This window comes from Marasmius oreades, chromosome 9 (assembly GCF_018924745.1).
Source record: "Marasmius oreades isolate 03SP1 chromosome 9, whole genome shotgun sequence".
Lineage (NCBI taxonomy): Eukaryota > Fungi > Basidiomycota > Agaricomycetes > Agaricales > Marasmiaceae > Marasmius > Marasmius oreades.
In genome coordinates this window covers 1673451-1692124 of record NC_057331.1, presented here as the reverse complement: position 1 = coordinate 1692124, position 18674 = coordinate 1673451, and the positions used below count along the sequence as shown (strand labels likewise).

The following is an 18674-nucleotide window of genomic DNA, read 5'->3' as shown; positions in this document are numbered from 1 at the left end:
CTTGCCATATATGGTGGTATTTTTGCAGGAAAGTGCTCAAAAGAAACAAAGCCGAACCACGTGCTCTCGGTTCGATCGAAAATCCGAAAGCTCAAAACGCCGGATCCGGCATTCGCGGCTGAAAAGTTTTTAATTCTTCCATCTCATTCTAGGACTGGTTATATCGCGGCCAGTGCTCTTGTACAGTCTGAATAAGTACTTCCCGAATCCTAGGACTCCCGCATTCTGCACTGATTCGGCATCCCATCAAGCTTCAACGGGATACTGCCAACTTTTGCCCCGAAAATCCAGCTTTACCCCTTCTGACTCATTCCAAAAAATGGCCTTCTCGAGTATAAAGGATAAACAGTTCAGATTCCGTAGGGACACACTCAGCTCCTCAAACCTTACTTATCTCTCACTTCTACATCTTCAGCTGTTCCGGAAGAGGACGATATGGTTGCCTTCAATACCTTCGATGATGACTTCAAAGTTGCTCAGCATATCCAAGATAGGCGTGTAATCGGCGTAAGTTTCTTACCTCCCGTTATCGATCGACCACTCAGTACAACATTCTGCCAGTACGATCCACTAGTTCAGCCCGCACTTTTGAAACACGAGGTCATCGCATCGATAGAATCTCTTCGCACTATTGCTGCTGCTCGCTACAACGCAAGTAAAATCATCGCCGGAAGCGATGACCGCGTTCTTGTTATCGTCGGTCCTTGTTCAATTCATTCACCCGAGCAAGCGCTTGAATACGCTCGTTTACTCAAACAACAACTTCCCAACTGGCCTAATCTTCTCATCATTATGCGAGCCTACTTGTGTGTCACGTTCTCTCTTACCATTGCCACGTTTCATACTCACACCTCTTTCTTTTTTAGCGAGGTAACAACCCCTTTGACTGCCCAAGTCTTCTGAAACTTATATTTCTACAGAAACCTCGGACAACTGTTGGCTGGAAAGGCCTCATAAACGATCCCGAGATTGACGGTACCTTCCAGATTAACAAAGGCTTACGAATGGCAAGGAAACTCCTTTGCGACCTTACCAGTCTCGGAGTCCCTGTGGGCTCAGAGCTACTCGATACAATTTCTCCGCAATACATCTCTGACCGTAGGTGATACATTCCCACTCTACCAACGTTCGACTGATATTCTCCCAGTAATATCCTGGGGTGCAATCGGTGCACGAACAACCGAATCACAACTTCACCGTGAACTGGCATCTGGTGTCTCTTTTCCAATCGGGTTCAAGAATGGTACAGACGGAAGGTATGCATCTGCCTTGATATGCCCACGGGTTTACTCATCGGTGTTTATTCGCTCTCACCAGTATTTCGGTTGCATTAGACGCCATGCTCTCCTCGTCTAATCCTCATGCGTTCATGGGCGTGACCGAACAAGGCCTTGCTGCCATTGTGAAGACTCGAGGCAACCAAGACGTCCATGTCATCCTTCGTGGAGGAACGAAAGGACCCAACTACTCCGCTGAACACGTACAAGAAGCTGCCAAGTCCATCTCAAAAAAGAGACCATTCTCAAGCATCATGGTCGACTGCAGTCGTAGGTTTCCTTGGTCATGTGTCGCATTCCCTTTCCTTTCATTCTCATTATTCTCTTCAGACGGCAATTCACAAAAGAACCACAACAATCAACCACGAGTTATCGATGATATCTGCTCTCAGCTTGCCGCAGGGGAACGAAACATTACGGGTGTGATGATTGAGTCAAACATCAACCCCGGAAGGCAGGACGTTCCGCCCTCCGGCCCCTCAGGACTTAGGCACGGCGTTAGCATTACTGATGCTTGTGTTGATTTTGACACCACGATCAAAATGCTTGATCGATTGAATGAGGTATGGAGTTTCCACACTGACACGAATTAATGTATTAAACCTGTTGTTTCTTAAGGCGGTGGGAAAACGTCGTTTGGTGAAATTGAACGGCTCGAGAGAGTAAAAAAGTATCGACCCCCTTTAGATAGAAAAGCAAAAATGGTTCTCGAACAATATGCATCTGTTCTAAATCATCTAGTTATAATTATATCAATAGTTCATCCGCTGTAACTTGTCCATATCTTGCTTTCGTGTAATAAAAGTCACATAGATTAGAATGTGCATCTTTCTCCATTCAGTTTGAGTGGTCTGAGGGTTCGACCAACTTATCCATTCCCGACTGTAATTCTCATTACCGCGGGGATTTTGAGCGGGAACACTTCAATTAACATTGGGATGATTCAAGATAAAGCGTTATAGCGGGAAACGAGAATGCGGGTAGTTGGTGGGTAGTGCCACCAACTTGTAAGTGGCAAGGAATAGATGCGCCACGTAGTAGTGGATCACCCACGTCGCCAAAATCCTGTTGATCGGCGCCGCAGAATGACATCGGGACTGCAGTCACTGGAACTTGAATTTTGAGGTGAAAATCGATTAAGCAACGGTATCCCCTCTGATAATCCAAACAATGCAGTATCCCCAAAGCGCTCAACTGCCTCTAAATCGGAGATCAAGCGCACATGACTCACGACAACTGGCGAACACAGTAGTAGGTTTCATAGATACTTATACAGTGTTAAGCACAGATGGTAGGATCAAAGGGGCTGAGCGTTCGAAAGCATCTCGACATCCGGTAGCAATAGTGAACCGTGGGAATTGTTGATCGGATTCGGAAATCCGCTAGAATCCGCTTCGACCACCACCGTCGTGTACGGTCAATTCATCCGGGAAGCTTTTGGCTTCTATTCATCGTCCAATTCTTCAACTAATTCGAAAACACAGGCGACATGAAGTCGGGCTCAATCGCGTGACGATAACACGGTAACAGAAGCGTTCACAATGTCGAAGCCCGCGGTGCAAAGATTAAAAATACAGACTGCCGCAAGAGGAGGTATTTCCTGGAGTTTCCTTGCGTTGATTCCGCAAGTCCATTCGAAGACCCAGTTGATTGACATTTCTTTGCCAGGTCAGCAAAACGCCGTCTAGGTATCACCTCGGCATCATCTATGGTCGTTTTCAACATTTCGATACCAGAATCATCGCATGACTTCATTGGCACTACATCAATTAGTTCATGGATGTTTGCCACTCGTATAAAAAGAAGCTCGACACAGAATCCTCTACCCGTCGTCTAACATGAACAGCTTCAGCCCGCCAATACCGTCTGCCACTTTCAAGTCCATCCTCACTCTAGGTTTGAATTTGACGGTGCCCATTGCTGACAGACCTCACAACCACTGTACCTCGAATCAAACACTCACACCCTCGATATTTCCATACCATCCACCCCGAAGCATCACAGTTCGGACGGATACCCTACTTCGGCCATTTATCATATTGGTTCTCTCTCTATTTACCCTTCGTCTCCTCGCAACAAGGCTTCGTCATACTCTTCCATTACCTCCTGGCCCCAAGGGGCTTCCTGTCATAGGCAATGTTCGCGAGGTACGAGCGAAGCGCGACAAACCACTCTGGATCACGTATTCCGACTGGGCGCGTACCTATGGCGATGTGTTCACCTTCAAGGTCTTTGGTTCTCGTACTGTCGTCTTGAACTCGTACAAAGCAATCACGGAGCTTCTTGACAAGAAATCCCACAATTACTCTGACAGACCGGGTGAGTGATGATTTATTAACTCACTGTCCTCTGGAATTCAGTCTTGATTTCCCCCCCGCAGACATGCCAATGACTATAGATCTTATGAGGTTCGATTTCATGCTTTAGCGCGAAGTAATGGCTGACAGTCGCTCCCTCAGATGGGACTGGAACATCGGTCGTGTGTACATTTCCCCTTTCGGATCATAGACTTTAGCTCATCTTTTGTTAGTCATGAGATATAACGATTGGTGGAGGTATGAGTCTATTCTCCCTACCCCAGACCATCCTCAACTCTTATAGATTACACCGGAGGACTTTCCACCAATTTTTTCAACCCCGTGCTCTACCAGAATATTACGACATTCAAACCGAAAGGACGACGCTTTTGATGCAAAAGCTGGCGACTTCTCCGCAAGATTTCTTCCAGCACATCCGGAAGTAAGTCCACTTTTATTGAGTTGCCGTCGTGAGTAAGTCAGAACCAAGTCCCCCACCAGCCACTCCGGAGGAATAATTCTCGAAATCATCTACGGCTATCAATTACAAGCCAAAAACGATCCTTATATCAAGTTGGCAGACGATGCGTGGGTAGGATTAAAAGAAGCTGGCAATCATGGATCGTTTTTGGTCGATTACATCCCGATCCTGAAACACGTACCATGTGAGTTGTTCTCTGATATTAGTACATCTAAGGTTATCACTCAATAGAGATCCCTAAGCTTGCTTCCCTGGTGCTAGCTTCAAAACCAAGGCCGAAGTGTGGGGTAGCTTTACCGACCAGCTGAAGGACTGTCCCTGGGCGTTTTTGAAACAGTCCATGGTAGATATTTCCTTAGATTCAGTCGAGGGAATGCCAAACATTTTTTTAGGAGGAGGGAATGGCAGTTCCATGCTTCTCTACCCGAAATCTGGAGAAATTCAAGATTTCTTGCGCGGAGTCTGGCCAAAACTCCGTTATGGAAGAAGTGATAAAGAACTGTGCCGCCGTATCTCTCACCGGTAAGTGTCACTGCGTGGTTTCAGCTCGACTTGAATCTTACAAAGAAATCTGTGTTTAGCTGGTGCAGACACGGTTTGTTGCGCCCTCCATCTGGGTCGATAATTGAACTTATCATGACTAACCTTGGATAGACCGTCTCGGCTGTTCTATCCTTCATTCTCGCGATGGTGGCTTACCCTGACGTCCAAGCTCGAGCTCAGAGAGAAATCAACGAAGTCGTCGGTTCCAGACCCCCTGAGTTTAGCGAGCGGGAAAATCTGCCCTACATCGAAGCTATTCTTTCAGAGACTCTACGATGGAATCCCGTCACGCCATTGGGTGGGTTTCTTCTCCTTAATTGGGAAATCATCTTGCTTGAACACGTCATAGCTGTCCCTCACCGTAGTGTGAACGATGATGTGTACGACGGATACTTGATACCTGGAGGTATGTGAATGCTCTCGTTCAATGTTCTTCTCACACACACGCAGCTTCCTTTAGGTTCCACAGTGGTCGCCAACGCATGGTAAGCACACCTATCTCAGACTAGTACTAGCACTGACATCATTATGCCTACTCTTAGGGCCGTTTTGCACGATGAATCTTTATATGGACCGGACACAATGCGCTTCAATCCAGACCGTTTCCTATCGAAGGAGCCTGGACAGAAGCTTCCACCCAGTCCTGAGCCGATTGCATTCGGATTCGGCAGAAGAATCTGTCCCGGACGACATCTCGCTCTGAACTCAATCTGGCTCGTCATGACATACCTGCTCACGAGTTTCACAATGGCTAAAGAACTCGACAGCGACGGTAAAGAGGTCGAACCTGTAATTGAATACTCCGATGGGCTATCAAGGTTTGGTTTGCATGATATTCACAAGTCGTACTTTTATTTCTGACCTTTTAATCAGTCATCCACGTCCGTTCCAATGTCGGTTCATTCCCAGGTCACGATATCTACATGCTTAGCTTGTGGATCTATGATAGTCCTGTACTCATATTCACGTCGTATTCTGATTGTAACTCTCAATGATTCACACAGTCGTTTTTGCTGAGCAGACGAACGAGTCCTCACGTAAGGGTAGGTAGGTCGGTCACACTGGTTTCAACTTCACACAATTGTTTCCATCCCTGCTGAACAAGTCCTGCCTCGAACAAGACGATAGCTTTATCTTATAACGACGATCTCCTGTCTGTAGCATCCGCAGATCGAGCTCGATGGATCTCCTGAAGTCATTTTTTGATACTTTCTATCTCGATATTCTCCCTATGCCTCGTAAAGCGTCATCATCGTGTATTAATCAATCGTTCCATGATCTCACTATTCGTCTTTCTGCGCGGCCCTGCCAATACTCAACGAATCAGATAGGTTTGTTTCTCTACTTGGATTGAACGTTAGTACTTCAGGTGGAAATAGATGTTTTTTCGTAGGCGTTCAGTTACTGTATTATCGCTACAACCCATTCTGCTTCCCGTTTTGTCAGGTATGCGATATTCTGACTGGTGGAGGAGGTATGTCGATAGATCCATTTGTTCTGCTTTGATTTTTTTCGCGGATTTTCATTAGTAGATCTGCACCGGAGGACCTTTCACCAGTACTAGTATTGTTTGTACCCCATGAACTACTGCGAAATTGGATTAGCCTTATTTGAATGTGCTTGAAGCCTAGCACAGAAAAGGAAGACAATGCTGCATGCAAACTCGCGCTTTCAACGTTTCAACTGCCGATGCAAGCAGCCTCCGAGATAAGTAATTCGTGCCAGCTGAAGGAGACTTAAAATATATATAGCCTGGTCGTTCGTGCTGCAACCGCCAACAGCCCGAAAGTCTTCAACTTCCGTTTCTTCAGACGAGCAGGAGTGAAAATTGACAACGTGAAAACAAGTACAATACACATTTAAATGTAGTGGGATATGTATGTGATCATGAATATCAGAGCAGTGCTTATGAGTGGTATGCGGCATATACTTGTCACTAATGTAAATGTTGCACGAGAAAGGAAAGAAGACGGAACAGAAAGCGATGAGAGAGAACAGAGACTTGAGTCGAGAAGACGAGGAAGAAAAAGGAGAAAAAATCGAGCACCTAAGAAACACCATTCATTGCCAATACTGCCCACCCCTCCCGTAATAATATTGCTGGTCCCCATATGCATTACTTCCCTGCCCACCAACACCCGTTCCAGCACCGCTGACACCACCCCCTTGAGCCCCGAGTCCCAATCCCTGTTGATGCTGATGCTGCTGGTGTTGCTGATGATTAAACCTTCCATAATAGCCCGCACCAGCACTTTGCCCAGCACTTGTCTGAGCTCCAGTGCCTCTCTGACCACTCGTTTGCCCAGCCTGATTCTGACCCAAGTCTCCGGCCTTGTTCGAGCCGTAAGGCTTATACGAAGTCTCCGGACTTCCCCGCTGAGTCCCTTGTCCACTCTGTCCAACGGAGACTCCAAGTCCTCCCAACCCTCCAACACCTCCAGTACCTCCAACACCTCCTTGTCCCTGACTCAACCCAAGATACGCAGGCAAGCCAGCATTCGTGACACTTGCCGTACTTGAGGCCCCGGCCGTCGATCCAACACCATTTCCAGCATTATTCGTCGGCGGATATTTTGAATATTCGTACGGATCTTGGGGATCGTACATCCCCATCGGTCCCACTCCACTAACACCTCCCACACCTGCTACACCAACACCAAGACCCATCCCCTGTGCACTACCCAAGCCCATCTGTCCAAGCCCCATCTGCCCGTATAAACCTTGGTACCCTCCGAGATGCTGCTGGTGCTGCTGAGTCTGTTGATGCCGATGTTGTGGCGTACCAGGAGTCTGGGGTTGTTGTTGCTGCTGCACCTGTGCTTGCTGTTGTTGACTCTGCTGACCTGTGGTCTGTGCTCCCTGTTGTTGTCCACTCTGCTGCTGTTGCCCACCCTGTTGCTGCGTCTGCGTAGGCCCGTACATCCCTCTATACATTCCCCCTCCGCCCATCCCCAGATGACTTAAATGTTGTTGCCCTTGAACTCCCATGCTCATCCCCATCGTGTGTGGCGGTGGAAGTGGAGGCGCACCACTCTGCATAAACTGTTGATGTTGATGATGTCCATACCCGTGTCCACTCCCATACTGGCCTTGTCCGCCAGAGTAACTTCCTGCACCTCCCGTCGAGTAGGGACTAGCACTGCCGCCTCCGAACCCAGCAGGCTGCGGAGGTATCGCTCCCCCTCCGTGTCCCGTAACTCCGGCACCCCCGTAAACACCTGCAACGCCTGCTCCGTGTCCGCTTGCACCACCATACATTCCCCACTGTCCGTACTGCTGGTGCTGCTGATTTCCATAACCAGGCGCAGGATAGGTCTGATAATACGCATTCACATTTCCCGGATAGACACCCACAGGGTACATCTGCTGTTGCTGATGTGGGGGAAGTTCCTGCTGCCCTTGTTGTTGAGATTGAGGAGCTTGCGTCTGGGGTTGGGATGAGGGTGGTAGGGATTGAGATGGTTGTTGAAGCTGAGGAGGGGGGGGAGGTTGAGACGGAGGTTGAGATTTAACTTCGGGCTGTTGTTGAGGTGCAGGTACGGAAGGAGGTTTCGCGTGAACAGCCGCCACCTCCTCTTTAGCAGTAGTAGGGTAATTCGATGTAGAGGTAGTGTAGTCGTAATAATTCTAGGCAAACCGATTAACAAAAGAAAAGATAGAAACAGGTAATAGTGATACCCACCTGCTCTCCCTGCTGGAGTAGCCCTTGCCACCCACTACCATTCGTTTCTTGGTGCTGCTGTTGCTGTTGTGTTTGCGGGGGCTGCCACTGACTCTGTTCGGCAGACGCTGTGGTAAGCGCTGGCGTACTCGCACTTGTCGTCAGAGGGCTACTCGTGGACGTCGAGATGGTTGACGGTGATATCGAGCTCGTGGTTGATGACGGGACCAACGAACTCGTGGTTGAAGGCGTTACTGAGCTAGGTGTTGAGGTCGCGGGTTCTTCGGCTTTCTTGGACACGTCTTTTGATTCTTCCACCACCTTCGCAGGTGCCTCTTCAGGTTCAGAAGCACCACCGCCAATGTTGAGAGACCCAAACTGCATTCCCAATCCACCCATTCCCCATTTCATACCTGCAACAACAACACCGCCCTGTTCAGCTGCCTTGCGTGCCGAATTTGTTCGTTGGCTCTGAGGCTTCTGAGGTGTAATTGCGGGCGTGGTTGGTTTAGCGATGACAGGCGCTGGAGTTGTCTCTACCGGTGCAGCAGCCTTAGGTTCCTCCCTGACTTCTTCCACGGGGAGGAAGGTAAGGGATGTTTCCTCCTCCTTCACGGGCACTTCCTCCTTCTCTTTATCTGTTTCCACTACCTCCCACTCATCTGACGTCGATCCGGACTTGGTTTCCGTTAGGGGAACCGAAGAAGTGGGCTGCTCATCATCCCACGTGGGCGCTTGCACGGTCGTTGGATCCTCCCATCCTTGTGCCGACTCGAGCTCAGGTGGGGGTTGTGCGGCGGTAGAAGTGGGTGGGGGTAATTCGGAAGCTGCTTTATCTGCAGCAGTAGAGGAAGGTGCTGTGGGAGCGGTAGTAAGGGTGGAAGGACCGGCAGCGGGAGGGGTAGGTTTGGGAGCAGGAGCAAGTTTTTCAGGTTTACGTGCAACCTGCGCCCAACTCAACTTAGGTTTGCCCCCGGCACCGAGAACAACGGGTTGTGGTTGTTGAGGCTGAGGTTGAACTGGAACCGGTTTTGCTACAGGAGCAGGAACAGGCGCAGGAGAAGGGGCACCATTGGCTTGAATTTTGGCGGGCTCCGTGGAGGTGGAAGGACCGGCTAAAACAGAATCAATATCGGGGAAGACACGAGAAGATACCTGAGGACTAACCAGTCGCTGGCTCCTTCTCTTTCAATGCATCAGCCCAGGTAGAGGGTGTAGTGGGCGCCACAACCGGCCCATTAACAGGCGTAGCAGTCCTGTTAACCGGAGTACCAGTCCTTGGGGTACCCCCCCTTCCTCCACCTCTTCCACCACGGAGAGAGCCACGAGCACCACCACGGCCTCCGCGTGTAGGAGTGTTCGCTCCTGAACGAGTTTCGTTGTTGTTTGGTGTAGCATGCTTGGGAGTAGGGGAGGTGATGTTTGGATTTGCGGAAGGATGTTTCTTGTGATGAGTGTTGTGGTGGTGGTCTTTTTTACGCGAGACAGAGCCCCATTGTTCAGCGTTGCCATCACTGATACGTGTGGCAGCCAATTCGACGTCGCCGTTTGTTTCTGCTAGTAGGGAGAGTAGGTCTGTAGAAGGGAGTAAGAAAAGAAAAAGGAAGAAAAAAAGAGAAAAGCAAAAGAACAGAGAAGAAATGGTTCTGACCATCGTTGGACCAATTTGGAAACAATTCTTGAAGCTGACGAGCCTGAGGCTTGTACTGTTGGAGAGGTTGAGAGGACATAGTGAGACGAGTGAAGAGAGCAGGGTGATCTAGAGCTGCAGATACGCCTTCCGTCCAAAGAATTCCCACGGAATAGCCTTAGATTAGATAAGATAAGATCCGTCACGTCAGGATCGAGCGATGGATATGTACATGTATAACTTTTTTTTTTTTAAACTTCCCCATCGATAACCATGACCCTCACTCATCCTTCAGTTCAAGGTGCGCTACTTTCAACATACTAGGTCTTTTTTTCTTACTATCTCTAGATGGTTGGTTCCGTGAAATTTCTTCCCAGTGGCCAGGTCAGGCCATGACTCTCCAGGTCAACAAAATCCTTCACGTCGAAAAGTCGCTGTATCAAGATGTCCTCGTTTTCGAATCTGCTACATACGGCAATGTTCTCGTCCTCGACGGCGTCATTCAATGCACCGAACGCGACGAGTTTTCTTACCAGGAAATGATTTCCTTCCTGCCCCTTGCTTCTCATCCCAACCCGGAACGCGTTCTAGTGATTGGCGGTGGTGATGGTGGTGTCGTTCGTGAAGTCCTTAAGTACAAGTCAGTTACGAAAGTCGTTCTCTGCGACATAGATGAAGCAGTCATCCGTGTATCCAAACTCTACTTAGGACACATGTCAGGGCTCCTCAACGACCCCAAGGTCATCGTTAACATCGGTGATGGTTTCAGATTCCTCAAGGAACACGAGGGATACTACGATGTTATTATTACAGACTCGAGTGATCCCGTGGGTCCCGCCGAATCCCTGTTCCAGAAACCCTACTATCAACTATTGTTCGACGCTTTACGCCCCGGAGGACATATCTCTGCTCAGGGTGAATGTCTTTGGCTTCACCTCCCTCTTATTCAAAATGTTCAAAAGGCTGCAAAGGACGTCGGCTTTAGCCAAGTCGAATACGCTTTTACCACCATTCCAACATACCCTTCTGGCCAAATTGGCTTCTTGCTTGCTGCGAAAGCTACCGAAAACGGTTTAGTTCACGATCTCAAAGTTCCTGTGAGATCTCCGGACCTTCCCACCCGGTATTGGAATCCTGATGTTCACCGTGCTGCTTTCGTGCTCCCTGAGTTCGGTAAAACTCTGTTTCAAGAAGGAAAGGACATCACTCCCGTGTATGTGTCTCATAAACATCTAAAAAATGCATTATGTTCAATCATCTTCCTCCAGTTTTGGTTCCAAACTTCCTGTCGCACAAGGCAAACAAATCAAAAAGGTTCTTCTTCTCGGAAGTGGATACGTCGCCAGACCTTGTGCAGAATTCCTCGTCAGGAACCCAGAGAATCACGTTACCATTGCCTGCCGAACCCTCTCCTCCGCGCAATCCCTCTCAGAGAACATCCCTCGTGCAACCGCCATTTCTCTCGACGTCTGCAACACGTCAGCCCTCGAGAAAGAAGTCGCTGCACATGACTTAGTCATCTCCCTCATCCCATATACTTACCACGCAGATGTCATCAAGGCTGCTATCAAGGGTTCGTTTCTTTTCTTTTTCGTAGACTGAAAGCTCGGCCCTGACCCAATTACCAACCAGGTCATACCAACGTCGTCACCACCTCCTACGTCTCTCCCGCTATGCGCGAATTGGACGAAGCAGCTAAGCAAGCCGGAATCATCGTTCTCAACGAGATCGGTCTAGACCCTGGCATTGATCACTTATACGCTGTCAAGACCATTGATGAGGTCCATGCAAAGGGAGGAAAGGTTTGTAACTTCTTTTATTCAGTAAAGCCTTAGTTACAGTCTGCCACAGGTCACTCAATTCCTTTCCTACTGTGGTGGCCTTCCCTCCCCTCAACACGCATCCAACCCCCTCGGTTACAAATTCTCCTGGTCCTCCCGTGGTGTCCTCCTAGCGCTTCTTAACAACGCCTCCTTCCTCTCCTCCGGTCGCACCGTTAGTATCTCCGGCACAGACCTCATGAAGGCTGCTCAACCCTATTACATCTCCCCCGCTTACGCATTCGTCGCGTATCCCAATCGAGACTCCACTCCCTTTAGAGATTGGTACGGGATTAACGGCGAGGGAGAGGGTCAGACTGTTATTCGCGGTACTTTACGTTACCAAGGTTTCCCTGAATTTATCAAAGCACTCGTTGACCTAGGCTGGCTCGACGCTTCTCCCAAACCTTGGCTTCAAGAAAAGGTCACCTGGAGAGAGGCTTTCTCCAAACTCTTAGACGTAACCGCAACCTCCTCCGACCAAGAGCTCATAACCGCGATAACCCAAAAAACTACTTTCCCCTCCTCCTCCGAACGCGACCGAATCACCTCCGGATTGAGGTGGATAGGCCTTTTCTCTTCCGACCCGGTTATACCCCACCCTTCATCATCGCCGACGGTTCTAGACACCCTCTGCGCACGCTTGGAGTCTCTCATGGCTTACGCCCCTGGTGAACGCGATATTGTCATGCTACAGCACAAATTTTATATCACCTATCCCTCCGGAGAAACAGAAATTCGCACTTCAACGTTGGAGGAGTACGGAGCGCCCGAGGGATCGGGTTATAGTGCTATGGCTAGGACTGTGGGTGTTCCTTGCGGGATTGCGAGTCAGCTTGTGTTAGACGATGTTTGGGGAGGTAGGGTGAAAGGTGTTACAAGGCCTTACACCAAGGAGATTTGCGAGCCGATTAGAGTAAAGCTTGAGGAAGAAGGATTGGGAATGGTGGAGAGGGTTTTGTAAGACGTGAATTGATTGACTTTTAGATTGCGAGCCAGAGACAGATGGATCAAAGGGTTGTGTATGTGTTCTTGCACGTGCGAGCCAGACTCAGACGCAGAATAAAAACAGAAACAATATTTCTTTCACCTTTTCATCGAACGAATGAACGAGCGATATTCGTTTGTACTGGTTGTGAATAATGGATACCATTGATTCTTTGACCTTCGTCCACTCAAAATTAGCCCAGGCTCAACAAAGCAACATATCGTTCATCAGCGCCACAGTCAAATATGGCGAGTACATTCAATTTGCAGTAAGTTCGTGAAGTACAATCAGGTGTTACCACCGCACGAGTACAAGCGTTCCAGATTTATATGAGATACTCTGTAGACATGAGAGTCCGTCAGTCTTGGGTGAGCGGTCCGGGAAACACACAAAATTTTCTCGGGGTCGCGAGACGTTACTGGTTAGTTGAACGACGGGGCCGACGACCTCGGAATGAACCGACAAGGAAAAGGATGAGGATGACTTTAACTGGTTTCAGCAGACGCATCTGGTTGAATAACACGAAGACGAACCTAGTTATCCCAGGCGTATTATAATTAACAACTGGATCGATTTCTTTCCCTTCGCTATCAAGTTCTTTAGCTATAGTATAACTCGTGAGGAGATAGGTCATCGTAAGCCAAAGTGAGTTGATTGCGAGATATCGCCCAGGACAGACCCTTCTACCGAACCCGAATGCAAGGAGCTCAGGATTCGGCGGAAGACTCTTTCCGTCCTGTTTCAAGAACCGATCTGGGTTGAAGTTTTGTGTGTCGGGGCCATAAAGAGATTCATCCCTCAAAACAGCCCTAAGAGCAGCGGGTAAGTACCATGTCCATCCCGCAGGACCGAAGGTTTTACCAAGCATTGGGGACTATGGTCGATCCTGAGGCATCATTAGTAGAGCACAAAATATTGTAGCATAGCAGTCAATTTACCCTTAGGTATAAGATACCCTTCATATATATCATCATTCACAGCTCGATGAGGGAGAGCTGTCATACGTGTATTAGCGACAGCTTCGAATCCAGTCAACCGGAGGGAGACCGACCTAACGGCACAACAGGATTCCATCGTAGAGTCTCTGAAAGGACAGCGTCGATATATGGCAAATTTTTACGATCAGCGAACTCTGGTAGTCTAGTGAAACCAGTGAGTTCGTCGAGTTCTTTCTGCGCTCGCGTTTGGACTTGAGGGTTTAACACCATCGCTAAAATGAAAGACAGGATAGCCGACACGGTCTACGGGCGGAAGGTTGAGCGATGTATCCAAAAATGGTGTCTTTGATTGCCTACCGTCTCCCCAGCGGCTGAACAAGAATTCTTTAGTGAGATCTCTTTTCCCGTAAATATATAAAATTCGTTGACATCTACCAATCAAAGCTATGGCAGCACAGTTCTTGATGACTTCGTCCATGACCGAATTGTCACCTGAAGGAGGTAGCTTCTCCAAGTTTCGTGTGCAGAAGCAGGGCACGGCTCTTCCTTCGTCCTGATCAACCGTGAATGTAATAGACAAGAGATGGAGAAAAAGACTTACCATGAGTTTTTTTGCGAGTGCCCATGGAAGGTCGAGTACCCGATCTGTATTTCGAGCCCACACTTCAGCTTTGGTTTTGAAACCTGCACCCGGGAACCAGGCTTGAGGACAGAGGTTTAAGATTTTATCATAAGAACTGAGCGAATCGGAGACGGGGGCATCGGGGCTCACCAGGTACGTGTTTTAGTATGGGGAAAAAGTCGACCATGAATGTTCCGTGAACACCTGGTGCATTAAGTCCCTCCATCGCCACATCGACCAGCTTAATGTACGGATCGATCTTGTCTTGGGTACGGTAACCGTACACGATTTCGAGGATTATTTCTCCAGAATGCCTGGTTTCAATGTTGAGCACTCTGCTTACTTGGAAGACTTGGAAAGGATGCATGCAACTCACGCCCTGACATGTCCGAAGAAATCTTTTGGCGACGTGACCAACCTCTGGATCAGTAAGGAGGTTCTCTGCTTCTGAATCTCGTAGTACTCTGGTACAATTCGAGACCGGAAGGACTGGTGAAAGGTCCTCCGGTGCAATCTATACAAATGTAAGAATTAGTAATTCGCCAAAAAAATCAAAGCAGAACAAATGGATCTGTCGACATACCTCCACCAATCAGAATATCGCATAACTGACAAAAGGGGAAGTAGGTGGGTTATATATGAATACAGAAACTTGACGCCTACGACTAAACAACCATTTCCACCTGAAGTAAAGATTGAGTATGTACAATTGTCAATCAGGCAGGATAACGAACCTCACTAATTCATTGAGCATGGGCGACGCTGCGCACGAAGACGAACAGTGAGATCATGGAACGATTGATTGATATCAAGGATACATACATGGTCTGTCAGAGTAGTTGTGAGCTCTGCGCTCCAGAAGGTCCATGATTGCTTTGTATGAGTTCAGAACAACCGTGCGGGAGCCAAAGACCTGGAAGGTGAATATATCGCCGTAGAGGTGCGACCACTTTGAAAACGTGACCCATGGCGGTTCGTTGCTGTTTGCAACCGCTCGTGCTTCAACAAAGTTTCCGACAATAGGCAAGCCCTTTGGCCCAGGAGGTAGATGTAACCCACGACGATGACGGTTTACGAGGAGGCGGAGGGAGAATATCGAGATAGAGAGTATCAAAACTGACTTTAGGAGATCCATCAAGCTCGATCTGCGGACACTACAGACGGAAGATCGTCTGTATAAGATAAAGATTCGAGGCAGGACTCTTTCAGTAGGGATGGGGGTATAATGCAAGTAGCAGGATATCAAGAATCTCACGATACCTACTTGTACTGTTATGCATCCACCAGTTTGCAACTTATTTGGAACTGTGCCTGCATGAGGCAAGGAGCTCGTGGGATATCGAGGTTGCTTTGACATGGCGGCTGGGAAAAGGTGTCAGGTTGGCAGCAAGAAACAAATTTAGCGCCCACTTCCATCATTAAATCCTAACTCCTCATACTTCTCCCGCTCATGCTTCGTTCATCCGGTCTCATCCCTTCAAATGCTCCCATTGGATTCTTCCTTCACACCGTGTTCCGTCTTCAGAGATATTCCGCTGTCTCTCCGTCCGCCTCTTAATTCTCCAAAAAAGTTAACCTAGTTCCACACGGAGCTCTGGATCGAGACTAGGGGGACTCGCGTCATCTCTCCTACTTAACGCCAATCCCTGGAGTTCTATCTATCTGGAGTTGCTGAGAGAAGTGGTGAAGAAATGGACAGTTACAAAGCGTTCAGCACTTTTGACTCTTGCCACCATGGTCGTCTACATTGTCACCGAAACGTCGTCGCGCTCGCTGCAGGATATGTACTAGACCAGAATATGATGAACGACATGGTCCAAGCCATCTGTCCAAAATCCCAAAAATTCATAACCTCCCCATTCGTCGTTGGGCATGTTCCTATCAAACGTCGGGCACGAATTACTCCCCATCGACGAAGGCGAGCACGCAGGATATGGCCTCTTCGTAATCGTCTATCTTCTCAACTTCTACAAAAGCCCTCATCCGATAGTTAGCCGTTTTACGCCTGAGACTCATCAGGACTGGTGGGACATTTCGGTCGTTGCGAGAGCACGAAGTTTGTATACGAATCTATCAAGTTTCATATGATGTCGTACCCCTTAGGTGTCGCTAGTAAGTAGACTGTTACACCTGAATATGCATACGCGGTAGTCACTGTTCGCTCAAAATCTTCCTTGTCAGAATCGAAACGCCTCCCTCCACGTCTCCTCGCGAATCACAAACGGTCTCCCAAAATGCTGCGAGAGTTCACTGTGCCTTCGGAGGATGACAAATTCCTCAAATTGAAACCTCGGACAGACGGTACGATCGGTCACTCCATCCTTTCGAAGCGTTGTCCAAATTCTATTGGCAGGCCGATGGATTTTCTGTATGATTGGGAGGTTGTGGGTTGTCTGGTCGACGTCGTACGAAGGCTTCCGCCGCTTGGGTATCCTTTCACAGACATTTTCCCTGTCAACCAGTAGACTCGCATACTGTTATCACAAGCTCATGATCGCAGACGAATTTACGGGTCACGCGTCGTATTAAGGCTCGTGCCATGTGATGTAGGTCGCGGCTAAATATACAGTATCTTCTCCACCCTCCACCACCGTTTCTGTTTTGGGCTGAAACCACGGTTCACGCGCCACGGCGCTACAGTACGGTGTAACTTCAACATGCTCGTCAGTCGTACTCCGTCAACGGTTTTTTCCACTCCAAGAGTCCAATCTGCATCAACAAGCTCGCTCTTGAAGTTTGGTTGAAGTCGGGTTAGTTTCAATGGACGGTAAGGCGGGTACGTATTCGGTCTCGGGTGAGTACTTATTTCGATGTATGGCCCGGACAAAGTATACTTATATCCGTCATGTAGCAGGTACAATATATTGGGACTATAGAAGTCCGATCCGATGTTCAATACCGACCCGGAGCCACCAGGTTTTCTGCATTTCCTTCCTGACCAACAATTCCTCTGACATGCCAACAACCACAGCCAGGAAGATCTGAACTTCACTTGCGCACAAGTTGACTCGACCGGTGAACATCCAAGAGTCGAGAATGCTCTATCAAATGGCGCCGGGGAATGAGGAGGAACACATGGGTCTAGTTGACCTGGTGGACCCGAACGTTGAGGTTGAGCTGGCGCCGAAGCATTATGACTTAGAGAACATGAAGGGTGAGTCTGTAGTAATACTCCTTTCGAACCCTCTGATTCCATCTCTCTAGTTCTCCGAGTAATTTGAAATATATTCGCGTACAGCAATTAACCGCATATGTGCTGTGTATAATTTACCGGTTGTAGGTGAGGAGACACGTTCAGCCCGAGCCCAAACGCCGCAAATTAAACCCAAAGAATTTCCAGCCACACTTGTGTACAAGAATGATATGTGGATCATGATGCATGATGCATGTACGACAAAGCCATGCACGACTTACGCTGATCACCCGGACCAAAGAAGAATGTCGATCCTCACGAGCCTCCAGTAAATATAGGTGCACGTCCCACGCTCCCATGTAACCTGTCTTCCCGCCTCCGAATACCTTCACAGTGTGAGACCAGTGAATAACCTGTACAGAAGCAGGAGTGATGATGGATGCAACGAAACGAAGATGCGTATACGACCACGATGCCAGCTGGCAGAGTAAAAAGATCCGGCCCCAGGATCCGGGTTACTCACTTTAACAATGATAAGATAGCCACGGAAAATAGGAAAGGGTTTGTGCATCACAATACATTTCACCCCAGGTAGCCTTTCAAAAGATTCCAGTCTAAAGTCGATGAAACTCATCGAGAAACTCGGACCCAAACCACGAGGCCCCTCAACTCGGACTCCCATTATTCGAAGCCGCCTATCCACCTCAATCTCCATACTCCATCGTTTTCTACAAGTTTGTACGTGAAACCGACCAACATTCAAGAAGGGAACGCAAGCGAATATCAAACGGATGGACGGCCTTTACAAACGTACACTGTAACTGTTCACGAGAAAGCATCCGAGTCGTTTCTTGACGGTAGACGTGTGTTCAGGAAGATACTACCGAATGATTTTCCCGTCTATTCCTAGTCCCTGACAGGCGAAGGACATAGACAGTCCAACAATAGAAAGCTGTTTTGGACCGAATGATAGGTTTTATTCCGCCGACTCGAGCATTTCCACATCAGATGGAACCGTACTTGCTCGTTTTATTGACTCCGTGCTTGGAAGTTATAGCCTGAAGGAAGCTAAGAACACGACATGACAGTTTCATGTCGTGTTTTGGTCAGATACACGAATTTCATCCCCTCTTCGCCCCCGAACTCGATATCCTCTACTTCATCTACGATACCGCAATAACCGTCGCCAGCGTTCGTTAGAGCGCCAAGAAGGAACTCTCTAAGCATGTCTTGTTAATTCAATCCTTACGTTTGGGGGAATCACGGGATTCGGCCTTTGTCAAC

General features: G+C 48.4%; 6 protein-coding genes across 7 annotated transcripts; 4 read left to right on the top strand and 2 right to left on the bottom strand.

Annotated features, from left to right (window-relative positions):
* The first annotated feature begins 131 nt into the window (after positions 1-131).
* E1B28_013450 (uncharacterized protein) lies at positions 132-2077 on the top strand. The gene is made up of 8 exons (XM_043158608.1): positions 132-359; positions 416-507; positions 562-810; positions 921-1098; positions 1148-1256; positions 1318-1547; positions 1608-1840; positions 1896-2077. Exons 1-8 carry the CDS (start codon positions 320-322, stop codon positions 1941-1943), a joined length of 1179 nt encoding a protein of 392 aa, XP_043003959.1. The 5' UTR covers positions 132-319; the 3' UTR covers positions 1944-2077.
* A 574-nt stretch (positions 2078-2651) lies between these two features.
* Positions 2652-5602, top strand: E1B28_013449 (uncharacterized protein). Its single transcript, XM_043158607.1, has 15 exons — positions 2652-2870; positions 2946-3596; positions 3658-3685; positions 3737-3756; positions 3808-3832; positions 3879-4016; positions 4076-4239; positions 4298-4398; positions 4448-4577; positions 4637-4650; positions 4710-4896; positions 4948-5004; positions 5059-5083; positions 5141-5416; positions 5472-5602. Exons 2-15 carry the CDS (start codon positions 3116-3118, stop codon positions 5527-5529), a joined length of 1704 nt encoding a protein of 567 aa, XP_043003958.1. The 5' UTR covers positions 2652-2870; positions 2946-3115; the 3' UTR covers positions 5530-5602.
* A 746-nt stretch (positions 5603-6348) lies between these two features.
* Positions 6349-10000, bottom strand: E1B28_013448 (uncharacterized protein). The gene is made up of 4 exons (XM_043158606.1): positions 9911-10000; positions 9427-9834; positions 8281-9374; positions 6349-8225 (listed from the first exon to the last, which is right to left on the bottom strand). The coding sequence occupies exons 1-4, from the start codon at positions 9987-9989 to the stop codon at positions 6660-6662; spliced, it is 3147 nt and encodes a 1048-aa protein (XP_043003957.1). The 5' UTR covers positions 9990-10000; the 3' UTR covers positions 6349-6659.
* A 143-nt stretch (positions 10001-10143) lies between these two features.
* E1B28_013447 (uncharacterized protein) lies at positions 10144-12842 on the top strand. Its single transcript, XM_043158605.1, has 5 exons — positions 10144-10190; positions 10238-11102; positions 11158-11462; positions 11522-11691; positions 11741-12842. Exons 1-5 carry the CDS (start codon positions 10163-10165, stop codon positions 12671-12673), a joined length of 2301 nt encoding a protein of 766 aa, XP_043003956.1. The 5' UTR covers positions 10144-10162; the 3' UTR covers positions 12674-12842.
* A 102-nt stretch (positions 12843-12944) lies between these two features.
* On the bottom strand, positions 12945-15642 carry E1B28_013446 (uncharacterized protein). Of its 2 annotated transcripts, XM_043158604.1 has the most exons (15): positions 15522-15642; positions 15080-15429; positions 14992-15019; positions 14921-14940; positions 14841-14865; positions 14634-14771; positions 14408-14571; positions 14237-14337; positions 14071-14188; positions 13993-14006; positions 13749-13938; positions 13636-13692; positions 13559-13583; positions 13231-13506; positions 12945-13180 (listed from the first exon to the last, which is right to left on the bottom strand). In XM_043158604.1, exons 2-15 carry the CDS (start codon positions 15390-15392, stop codon positions 13120-13122), a joined length of 1530 nt encoding a protein of 509 aa, XP_043003955.1. In that variant the 5' UTR covers positions 15393-15429; positions 15522-15642; the 3' UTR covers positions 12945-13119. The 2 variants fall into 2 exon arrangements, with proteins under 2 accessions (XP_043003955.1, XP_043003954.1); XM_043158603.1 differs by having other exon boundaries at positions 15080-15642.
* A 487-nt stretch (positions 15643-16129) lies between these two features.
* On the top strand, positions 16130-16722 carry E1B28_013445 (uncharacterized protein; the record flags this gene model as incomplete). The annotated part of the gene is made up of 3 exons (XM_043158602.1): positions 16130-16313; positions 16361-16369; positions 16439-16722. 3 exons carry the CDS (start codon positions 16130-16132, stop codon positions 16720-16722), a joined length of 477 nt encoding a protein of 158 aa, XP_043003953.1.
* Between the last annotated feature and the right edge of the window lie 1952 nt (positions 16723-18674).

What these genes read in the sequence shown, in the direction of transcription:
- E1B28_013449 (XM_043158607.1), top strand. Translation starts at nt 3,116, where the DNA reads ATGAACAGCTTCAGCCCGCCAATACCGTCTGCCACTTTCAAGTCCATC. An exon ending in ATGGGACTGGAACATCGGTC is followed by an intron (nt 3,757 to 3,807) that starts GTGTGTACATTT and finishes ATCTTTTGTTAG; the next exon opens with TCATGAGATATAACGATTGG. An exon ending in TTCTTCCAGCACATCCGGAA is followed by an intron (nt 4,017 to 4,075) that starts GTAAGTCCACTT and finishes GTCCCCCACCAG; the next exon opens with CCACTCCGGAGGAATAATTC.
- E1B28_013447 (XM_043158605.1), top strand. Translation starts at nt 10,163, where the DNA reads ATGACCCTCACTCATCCTTCAGTTCAAG. An exon ending in CACTCATCCTTCAGTTCAAG is followed by an intron (nt 10,191 to 10,237) that starts GTGCGCTACTTT and finishes TACTATCTCTAG; the next exon opens with ATGGTTGGTTCCGTGAAATT. An exon ending in CATCAAGGCTGCTATCAAGG is followed by an intron (nt 11,463 to 11,521) that starts GTTCGTTTCTTT and finishes ATTACCAACCAG; the next exon opens with GTCATACCAACGTCGTCACC.
- E1B28_013450 (XM_043158608.1), top strand. Translation starts at nt 320, where the DNA reads ATGGCCTTCTCGAGTATAAAGGATAAACAGTTCAGATTCC. An exon ending in GGATAAACAGTTCAGATTCC is followed by an intron (nt 360 to 415) that starts GTAGGGACACAC and finishes CTACATCTTCAG; the next exon opens with CTGTTCCGGAAGAGGACGAT. An exon ending in TGCTTGATCGATTGAATGAG is followed by an intron (nt 1,841 to 1,895) that starts GTATGGAGTTTC and finishes TTGTTTCTTAAG; the next exon opens with GCGGTGGGAAAACGTCGTTT.
- E1B28_013446 (XM_043158603.1), bottom strand. Translation starts at nt 15,614, where the DNA reads ATGTCAAAGCAACCTCGATATCCCACGAGCTCCTTGCCTCATGCAGGC. An exon ending in GTGGAAATGGTTGTTTAGTC is followed by an intron (nt 14,866 to 14,920) that starts GTAGGCGTCAAG and finishes CCCTTTTGTCAG; the next exon opens with TTATGCGATATTCTGATTGG. An exon ending in CACTCGCAAAAAAACTCATG is followed by an intron (nt 14,189 to 14,236) that starts GTAAGTCTTTTT and finishes ACGGTTGATCAG; the next exon opens with GACGAAGGAAGAGCCGTGCC.
- E1B28_013448 (XM_043158606.1), bottom strand. Translation starts at nt 9,989, where the DNA reads ATGTCCTCTCAACCTCTCCAACAGTACAAGCCTCAGGCTCGTCAGCTT. An exon ending in TCCAAATTGGTCCAACGATG is followed by an intron (nt 9,835 to 9,910) that starts GTCAGAACCATT and finishes TCCCTTCTACAG; the next exon opens with ACCTACTCTCCCTACTAGCA. An exon ending in TACTCCAGCAGGGAGAGCAG is followed by an intron (nt 8,226 to 8,280) that starts GTGGGTATCACT and finishes CGGTTTGCCTAG; the next exon opens with AATTATTACGACTACACTAC.